This window comes from Staurois parvus, unplaced genomic scaffold (genome assembly GCF_062004578.1).
Source record: "Staurois parvus isolate SC_StPar_1 unplaced genomic scaffold, SC_StPar_1.0 ptg001402l, whole genome shotgun sequence".
Lineage (NCBI taxonomy): Eukaryota > Metazoa > Chordata > Amphibia > Anura > Ranidae > Staurois > Staurois parvus.
The window spans coordinates 536,151-546,846 of record NW_028319198.1 but is presented as its reverse complement, the minus strand read 5'-3'; the positions used below and the strand labels follow the sequence as shown (position 1 = coordinate 546,846).

The 10,696-nt window shown below is 45.9% G+C and overlaps 1 protein-coding gene across 1 annotated transcript in view; it reads left to right on the top strand.

Annotated features, from left to right (window-relative positions):
* Positions 1-480: 480 nt before the first annotated feature.
* The window catches only part of LOC149436195 (cysteine protease ATG4D-like), a 34,046-nt gene continuing 23,830 nt past the window's right edge, over positions 481-10,696 (top strand). The window contains exons 1-2 of the mRNA XM_089661903.1: positions 481-554; positions 9,823-10,080. Of these exons, the coding sequence (XP_089518029.1) occupies positions 9,885-10,080 (196 nt within the window). The 5' untranslated portion in view covers positions 481-554; positions 9,823-9,884. The remainder of the gene's footprint in view (positions 555-9,822; positions 10,081-10,696) is intronic.

Here is a 10,696-nt window from a genome sequence, read left to right as displayed (position 1 = left end):
GGGGTAAAATTGCCCGGTATGGAAATGGTTAACAGAAAAGATGAGACAGAAAAAAACAAATAAAAAAACAAACAAAACAAAAAAAAAGTGATCCTCCTCCCTGCACACTAACTACATCTCCACTGCTGCCTGACCCCCTCCACTTCATTACACATGGCTCAGGCATGATGGGAGGTGTAGTCCCTTAGAGTAGGTTACTGATGCATGATGGGCGGTGTAGTCTCTTAGAGGAGATGGCTGATGCATGATGGGAAGTGTAGTCCCTTAGAGGAGATGGCTGATGCATGATGGGAAGTGTAGTCCCTTAGAGGAGATGGCTGATGCATGATGGGAGGTGTAGTCCCTTAGAGGAGATGGCTGATGCATGATGGGAGGTGTAGTCCCTTAGAGGAGATGGCTGATGCATGATGGGAGGTGTAGTTCTATAGAAGAGGAAGTGGATGTGTGTTGAGAATCATGAAGCCAGGAAGGAGAAGTCTCCTCTTGTACAGGAAAAGGCTCCTCTAGAATCTTTCCCGTGGATGGTTGTGGTGTGACAGTCGCCTGTACAGGAGGTATGATGTGTGCTGTCACCATGGGACGCCCTGACATTGTATGGACAGATATACATCACAGGACATGTCTCCTCTATACTACAGATACATTGTTACCGGCCTCTCCGACTGGATACATTGTTACCGATTCCCCAATCAGATATATTGTTATCGGCTCCCTGTCAGCGGCTCCCCGATCAGATACATCATCAGCGGCTCCCCGATCGGATACATTGTCAGCGCCTCGCCGATCGGATACATTGTTACCGTCTCCCCAATCGGATACATTGTTACCGTCTCCCCCCGATCGGATACATTGTTACCGTCTCCCCCCGATCGGATACATTGTTACCGTCTCCCCCCGATCGGATACATTGTTACCGTCTCCCCCCGATCGGATACATTGTTACCGTCTCCCCCGATCGGATACACTGTTACCGTCTCCCCCGATCGGATACATTGTTACCGTCTCCCCCGATCGGATACATTGTTACCGTCTCCCCCGATCGGATACATTGTTACCGTCTCCCCCGATCGGATACATTGTTACCGTCTCCCCCGTTCGGATACATTGTTACCGTCTCCCCCGATCGGATACATTGTTACCGGCCCCCCCGATCGGATACATTGTCACCGGCCTCCCCGATCGGATACATTGTCACCGGCCTCCCCGATCGGATACATTGTTACCGTCTCCCCCGATCGGATACATTGTTACCGTCTCCCCCGATCGGATACATTGTTACCGTCTCCCCCGATCGGATACATTGTTACCGTCTCCCCCGATCGGATACATTGTTACCGTCTCCCCCGATCGGATACATTGTTACCGTCTCCCCCGATCGGATACATTGTTACCGTCTCCCCCGTTCGGATACATTGTTACCGGCTCCCCCGATCGGATACATTGTACGGCTCCCCCGATCGGATACATTGTCACCGGCCTCCCCGATCGGATACATTGTCACCGGCCTCCCCGATCGGATACATTGTGGAGGGGGTATAATCTATTTATAAACAATATGGGGTCGGGGATCTCAGTCTTTGCAGATGACACCAAGCTGTGCCGGGGAATAACGTCCTTCCAGGATGTCTCCAACTTACATCCGACCTCAATGCTCTGTGTAATTGGGGGACTATGGGGCCAATGAGGGCTAATGGTGATAAATGTAAGGTTCTGCACTTGGGGGCTAAGAATATGCATCATACATACTAGGGGGGGTACAATTGGGGGCATCAATGGTGGAAAAGGATCTGGGGGGGTCAATGGTGGAGAAGGATCTGGGAGGGTCAATGGTGGAGAAGGATCTGGGAGGGTCAATGGTGGAGAAGGATCTGGGGGGTCAATGGTGGAGAAGGATCTGGGGGGTCAATGGTGGAGAAGGATCTGGGAGGGTCAATGGTGGAGAAGGATCTGGGGGGTCAATGGTGGAGAAGGATCTAGGGGGGTCAGTGGTGAAGGATCTTGGGGGGTCAATGCTGGGGAAGGATCAGGGGGGTAAGTGGTGAAGGATCTTGGGGGTTTAATGGTGGGGAAGGATCTGGGGGGGTCCAGTGGTGGGGAAGGATCTGGGGGAGGTCAATGGTGGAGAAGGATCTGGGGGGGGGTCAGAGGTGAAGGATCGGGGGGGTCAGTGGTGGAGAAGGATCTGGGAGTTCTGGTAGATCACAAGCTTAATAATGTCATGCAATGCCAAGCTGCGGGTTCTATAGCGAGCAAAATCCTCTTTTGTATTAGGAGAGGTATAGACCCCAGAGAGCGAACGAGAGGGAGGGATATGATCTCCATGTATAATACATAAGGGGGATATGATCTCCATGTATAATACATAAGGGGGGATATGATCTCCATGTATAATACATAAGGGGGGATAAGATCACCATGTATAATACATAAGGGGGGATATGATCTCCATGTATAATACATAAGGGGGGATATGATCTCCATGTATAATACATAAGGGGGGGTATGATCTCCATGTATAATACATAAGGGGGGATATGATCTCCATGTATAATACATAAGGGGGATATGATCTCCATGTATAATACATAAGGGGGGATATGATCTCCATGTATAATACATAAGGGGGGATATGATCTCCATGTATAATACATAAGGGGGATATGATCTCCATGTATAATACATAAGGGGGGATATGATCTCCATGTATAATACATAAGGGGGGATAAGATCACCATGTATAATACATAAGGGGGGATATGATCTCCATGTATAATACATAAGGGGGGATATGATCTCCATGTATAATACATAAGGGGGGGTATGATCTCCATGTATAATACATAAGGGGGGATATGATCTCCATGTATAATACATAAGGGGGATATGATCTCCATGTATAATACATAAGGGGGGATATGATCTCCATGTATAATACATAAGGGGGGATATGATCTCCATGTATAATACATAAGGGGGGATATGATCTCCATGTATAATACATAAGGGGGGATATGATCTCCATGTATAATACATAAGGGGGGATATGATCTCCATGTATAATACATAAGGGGGATATGATCTCCATGTATAATACATAAGGGGGGATATGATCTCCATGTATAATACATAAGGGGGGATATGATCTCCATGTATAATACATAAGGGGGGATATGATCTCCATGTATAATACATAAGGGGGGATATGATCTCCATGTATAATACATAAGGGGGGATATGATCTCCATGTATAATACATAAGGGGGGATATGATCTCCATGTATAATACATAAGGGGGATATGATCACCATGTATAATACATAAGGGGGGGGGGGATATGATCTCCATGTATAATACATAAGGGGGGATATGATCTCCATGTATAATACATAAGGGGGGATATGATCTCCATGTATAATACATAAGGGGGATATGATCACCATGTATAATACATAAGGGGGGGGGGATATGATCTCCATGTATAATACATAAGGGGGGATATGATCTCCATGTATAATACATAAGGGGGGATATGATCTCCATGTATAATACATAAGGGGGGATATGATCTCCATGTATAATACATAAGGGGGATATGATCACCATGTATAATACATAAGGGGGGGGGGGGGATATGATCTCCATGTATAATACATAAGGGGGGATATGATCTCCATGTATAATACATAAGGGGGATATGATCACCATGTATAATACATAAGGGGGATATGATCACCATGTATAATACATAAGGGGGGATATGATCTCCATGTATAATACATAAGGGGGGATATGATCTCCATGTATAATACATAAGGGGGGATATGATCTCCATGTATAATACATAAGGGGGGATATGATCTCCATGTATAATACATAAGGGGGGATATGATCTCCATGTATAATACATAAGGGGGGATATGATCTCCATGTATAATACATAAGGGGGGATATGATCTCCATGTATAATACATAAGGGGGGATATGATCTCCATGTATAATACATAAGGGGGATATGATCTCCATGTATAATACATAAGGGGGGATATGATCTCCATGTATAATACATAAGGGGGATATGATCTCCATGTATAATACATAAGGGGGGATACGATCTCCAGGTATAATACGTAAGGGGGGGATACGATCTCCATGTATAATACGTAAGGGGGGATACGATCTCCATGTATAATACGTAAGGGGGGATACGATCTCCATGTATAATACGTAAGGGGGGATACGATCTCCATGTATAATACATAAGGGGGGATACCATCTCCATGTATAATACATAAGGGGATATGATCTCCATGTATAATAAATAAGGGGGGGGATATGATCTCCATGTATAATACATAAGGGGGATATGATCTCCATGTATAATACATAAGGGGGGGATATGATCTCCATGTATAATACATAAGGGGGGGATATGATCTCCATGTATAATACATAAGGGGGGGATATGATCTCCATGTATAATACATAAGGGGGGGATATGATCTCCATGTATAATACATAAGGGGGGATATGATCTCCATGTATAATACATAAGGGGGATATGATCTCCATGTATAATACATAAGGGGGGATATGATCTCCATGTATAATACATAAGGGGGGATATGATCTCCATGTATAATACATAAGGGGGGATATGATCTCCATGTATAATACATAAGGGGGGATATGATCTCCATGTATAATACATAAGGGGGGATATGATCTCCATGTATAATACATAAGGGGGGATATGATCTCCATGTATAATACATAAGGGGGGATATGATCTCCATGTATAATACATAAGGGGGATATGATCTCCATGTATAATACATAAGGGGGGATATGATCTCCATGTATAATACATAAGGGGGGATATGATCTCCATGTATAAATACATCAGTGGTTCATATAGTGAACTCGGTGTAGAGTCATTCCCCCTGAGGTCATCACAGAGGACAAGGGGGCGCTCTTTACATCTGGAGGAAAAGAAATGTAAGCTCCAAACACGGAAAGGTTTCTTCACAGTGAGAGCTGTGAGAATGTGGAATAGACTCCCTCCAGAGTTGGTTGTGGCCAGCTCAGTGGATTGCTGTAGGAAAGTCCTGGATTCTTTCTTGGATACACAGAATATAACTGGATATAACATTTATAGGGAAAGTAGATCCAGGGAATATCCGATTGCCTCTCGGGGGATCAGGAAGGAATTATTTCCCAGCAGGAGCAAATTGGATCGTGCTTTGCTGGGTTTTTTGCCTTCATCTGGATCAACTGTGGGTGGAGGATTATAACTGTTTTTTTTTTTTTTTATGGTTGAACTGGATGGACGTTTGTCTTATTTCAGAGTTGATATGTTGTCCCTGGCTCCGCAACGGAAATGTTGTCCCTGGCTCTCTGACGGGATACACTGTCTCTGGCTCTCTCCAAGGACAAACATCTCCATGTTATGGAGAGGGGGAGGTGTCCTGTAGTCCTTCCAGTGTTGCTCCCCCATTATAGTGAGTGTTGTCATTCTGGGACAGGATGCATGTTACTGGCAGGATCACCAGGTGACAATAAAGGAAAAGAAAACGAATGCAGCCGCCACATCTAAGGACAGATAGGCTGCAATACATTACAATCTAATAGGAAGACTTTGATAGCTCCCTACCTCAGGTGACAATATGGAGCCTGGTGATTGGATGCTCAGTCCTGGGGGTAAGGCAGAGAGTGGGGGGTGTCACATTTACACCTATGTACTAGTGACCTAGAGAGAGGTGCAGGGAGGGGAGCATGGTGAAGGTATCAGCTGGGGGAAGGGTTGATCCCTGGCTGAATAGGATCATAATAGGTGGCAGCCATATTGGGTTGGGGGGGACCCCTTTCAAGAGAACACTTCTCTGTCAGGGCTGTGGATAAGGGGGTACCATCAGTTCTCCTGTACGGGCCAAAGCCAGCAGGGGGGTGAATCAGATGTGGGCAGGGAGAGTGACCGGCACAGCGGGGGGGGAGGCAATTACTGGAACCGATCCCCTGTATGACTCTCTCTGCAGCAGCTGGAAGCCAGCAGATGGGAGAGAAGAGGCCTTCAGCTGCTGCCATTCATTGATTCCAGTAATCCCCCCCCCCACTGTACTGATCAGTCTCCCTGCCCACATCTGATTCATCCAGCAGCTGAAGGCCTCTCCCTCCCGCTGGCTTTCAGCTGCTGCAGAGAGAGTCATACAGGGGATCGGTTCCAGTAATTCTTGGGCTCTGTACCCATACCAAAGCCTTGATGTTATTGTCGTTTGTCAAGTTGGCAGATGACCGCACCCGTGACTCTCGCCCATTCAAGTCAATGGGGCCATGCCACAACCACAAGCCAAGCTCCTGGCTCTTGGTTGTGACACGAGACCCACCATGGATCCCTTTTTGGCTGCAGTATGGATCCAGCCTTTCCTGTCCAAACACTGGGTCCACCTCTATGTGCAGCATGATAACCGGTCCCCTCCATACCCCCAATGTAGATCTCTGAGAGATCGCACACCCTGCTCCTGGCATCCTGATACAGCACTATTCAAAGCTGTCACGGCCAGTTTGGAAATAAAAAATGATGTACAGTATAGCAAATGTAAACCGGGAGAAGGACAATGGTGGGCCATGAAGTCTGGATCCCGGAGGAGAGCTTTAGGTGACAGGGTCAGTTTCAGATGTGAAAGCATAGCTGATTGGTCGGTATGGGGACAGTCTATGCGCCACGTGACCTTTGTCTCTGAGGAGAGATTCAGAGTTCGGCGGTATGGTGGATGCCACTCCACTCTCTACTGTACAGATCAGGAGTTGTGGATGTTCTACTTGGGACTGCAGCAAACTTAGACCTTTTCTGAATGCTTTGGCCATGACTAATGTTATTTTGTTGGGTTGGAAAGCTGTTTCCTCTCTTGTATTGCACAATGGACAATGCTCCTACCTGCACAGGATTGTAGTGTATGAATGGCCCCATTCAGGGAAAATAACAGCTTTGTTTCTTCCACAAACATTCATACCCAGTCTCTTGAAATGACCCCACCCAACATGCTCATACCCGGTCTTCTAAAATGCCCCCACTACACATACTCATACCTGGTCTGCTAAAATGCCCCCACTACACATACTCATACCTGGTCTGCTAAAATGATGCCCCCACTACACATGCTCATACCTGGTCTTCTGAAATGCCCCCACTACACATACTCATACCTGCTCTTCTGAAATGCCCCCACTACACATACTCATACCTGGTCTTCTGAAATACCCCCACTACACATACTCATACCTGCTCTTCTAAAATGCCCCCACTACACATGCTCATACCTGGTCTTCTGAAATGCCCCCACTACACATACTCATACCTGGTCTTCTGAAATGCCCCCACTACACATACTCATACCTGGTCTTCTGAAATGCCCCCACTACACATACTCATACCTGGTCTTCTGAAATGCCCCCACTACACATACTCATACCTGGTCTTCTGAAATGCCCCCACTACACATACTCATACCTGGTCTTCTGAAATGCCCCCACTACACATACTCATACCTGGTCTTCTGAAATGCCCCCACTACACATACTCATACCTGGTCTTCTGAAATTCCCCCACTACACATGCTCATACCTGGTCTTCTAAAATGCCCCCACTACACATACTTATACCCGGCCTTCTAAAATGCCCCCACTACACATGCTCATACCTGGTCTTCTAAAATGCCCCCACTAAACATACTTATACCCGGCCTTCTAAAATGCCCCCACTAGGCATGCTCATACCTAGTCTTCTAAAATGCCCCCACTACACACACTCATACCTGATCTTCTAAAATGCCCCCACTACACACACTCTTACCTGATTTTCTAAAATGCCCCCACTACACATACTCATATATAGTCTTCTAAAATGCCCTCACTCAGCATGCTCCTACCTAGTCTGATAAAATACCCCCACCCCACATATTCATACAAAGTCTTCTAAAATGCCCCCACTTGGCATGATTATACATAGTCTTCTAAAATGCCCCCACTCGACCAGCTCATACCTGGTCTTCTAAAATGCCCCCACCACACATGCTCATACCTGGTCTTCTAAAATGCCCCCACCGCACATGCTCATACCTGGTCTTCTAAAATGCCCCCACCGCACATGCTCATACCTGGTATTCTAAAATGCCCCCACCGCACATGCCCATACCTGGTCTTCTAAAATGCCCCCATCGCACATGCTCATACCTGGTCTTCTAAAATGCCCCCACCGCACATGCCCATACCTGGTCTTCTAAAATGCCCCCACCCCACATGCTCATACCTGGTCTTCTAAAATGCCCCCACCCCACATGCTTATACCTGGTCTTCTAAAATGCCCACACTATGCATACTCATACCTGGTCTTCTAAAATGTCCCCACCCCATGTGCTCATACCTGGTCTTTTAAAATGCCCCACCCCACATGCTCATACCTGGTCTTCTAAAATGTTCCCACCCCCCACCTGCTCATACCTGGTCTTCTAAAACTCCCTCCTTCTCATACCCGGCCTCTTAAAATGCCCCCATCCCACATACTCATACCCAGTCAAATTAAAGTTATGGGGGGGGGGGGGGTCATGTGACCTGACTATTGGGGTGAGGTATGTGATCTGATCTCTTTATTCCCAGTGTGCCATGCTAAGGACTGGCGACTCGCACTGGGGATGGAAGAAGGCCAATAAGCCTGTGCAAGCCCCAGAACTGTCCAGTAGGGATATATTATACAAGGTTTGAGCTCATGGCCATGGCAGAGGAAGAAGCATCAGGCATGGAGAACTTAAGTGAAAGAACCCATTATTGAACACCGTGCATGCTAAGAAACAGCGCATTGTACATGAATAGGCTGTACCGCACCTTAAAGCATGAAAGTGTAGATCCTGGTGCATTCTTTTGCATCACCGGTGTTTTGGACATGCGTTGAGGTGCTATTCAGTGCACTAAGGTATGCACAGTCCACTACCGCCTGCTGTGGTAAAGCATTAGTTGCGGCAACACTGGTTGTGTGAACCAGCCCTAAATGGTGGGGTTTGGGCTTTCAACAGACCTCTCACTTTTCTCTGATTAGGAAGGCCCCTTGGATGGCCATCTACATGGCAGATTAATATCGGAGTGGTACCATCACTATTTTACTCTTCTAGGTGACACGCACAATGGCCTGCATTTCACGGCTCATTCATGAAATACAGACCATGGTGTGGAGCCTATGGTGCCTTACAAAGCTCTTCTTTATTAACAGAGCAGAGAAAGCCCCATGGTTGGAGGAGAACCAGCCATGTGACTATAACAAACCTCATAACCAGGCTTTTTTCTTTTTCTTTTTTTTTCTTACTCTACCATCTGCTTTTATTGCACTCCAATAACTCCAGGCCTTTGTTAAGCACACCACTGTGCATTATAAATGTGTTGCTTTTTACATGGACAGGTTGTCACCCAAAGCCTTGGGTTCTCCAGTAGCAGGATCACATTTCTTGTGGCTCCTAGCATTCTTACACTCCACATATAAGTGTCTCACGCTCGCTCCTTCATTTTGCTTTTAATAAATAGTCTTCCATTTTGGTGATTTACACAGAGGAATTTTGTGTAATGGATACTTCATCCCGCTACATCCAGATAAGAATTGGAATCTTGGATTTCCCATGACAAGCTGGCATATGTAACCACCATCGTTCACCCTGAACATTTTTGGATGGACTTGACTTTTGAATGCGACTTATTGTTATGAGAAAATTATATATGGTCACTGAAATGTTCTCCAGATTCTCACCCACCACCAAAATGACCACAAGCATTTTCTTCTTGCAGGACCCGCGTCCTAGCGACTTTTGGCTGTGCTTTCTCCATCTTCAGAAAGCCAGGGTGGATAAATGAATTCAGTTTCCCCTGCGGCATCTCAATATGGCAGTCCTAGCAGTAGACGTAAGACAGAGGTCCTCAGGAACCTGAGTAGTCACCAGGAACAGGCCAAGATGGGCTACCAAGGATCCCCCCGAGATGGTGAGACTGATGAGGTGGACAAGTTAAAAAGCAAGCTAATGACAGCATGGAACAACGTCAAATACGGTGAGTAGAAGATTGGAGTGTTATGATCACGGGTATTTACTTTTCCTAAAAGTTATATAAATGTTTCTTCGGTGTAACCTCTGGAGCAACCATAATGTAACCATATCTAGCTGGTCATAATCAACTGGACTTGTTCAGTAATGTTAAAGATGTTTTGTAGCTTTTTCCAAACCTCTTGTTCAGTTCAAATGAGGGTCAGGAAAATGTCACTAATGTAACCATTTATGTAAGGGACATTCTTATTCCAACTATCCCAAAATATGTTAGGAGGACCTTCAATGCTGACCACCAATGTAAGGTAGACATCTTCTACTGACCAACAGTGTAGAAAGCCCTTCTCTACTGACTAACAATAAAAGAGGGTCCTTTTCCATCCACCACCAATGTAAAGGTGTTCTTCTCCTCAAACCACCATGTTAAGGGGTCCTTCTCTGCTGACCACTAACATAAAGAGGAGTTTCTCTACTGACCCCCAAAATAAGGAGGTCCTTCTCCCAATCACCAGCAATGTACAGGAGTTCTCTGCTCACTTCCCTTGAAAAGGGACCCTTCTCCACTCACCACCAATTTAAGGAGCCCTATGCTGTCCATTAATGTAAGGGGCCCTTATTAATGT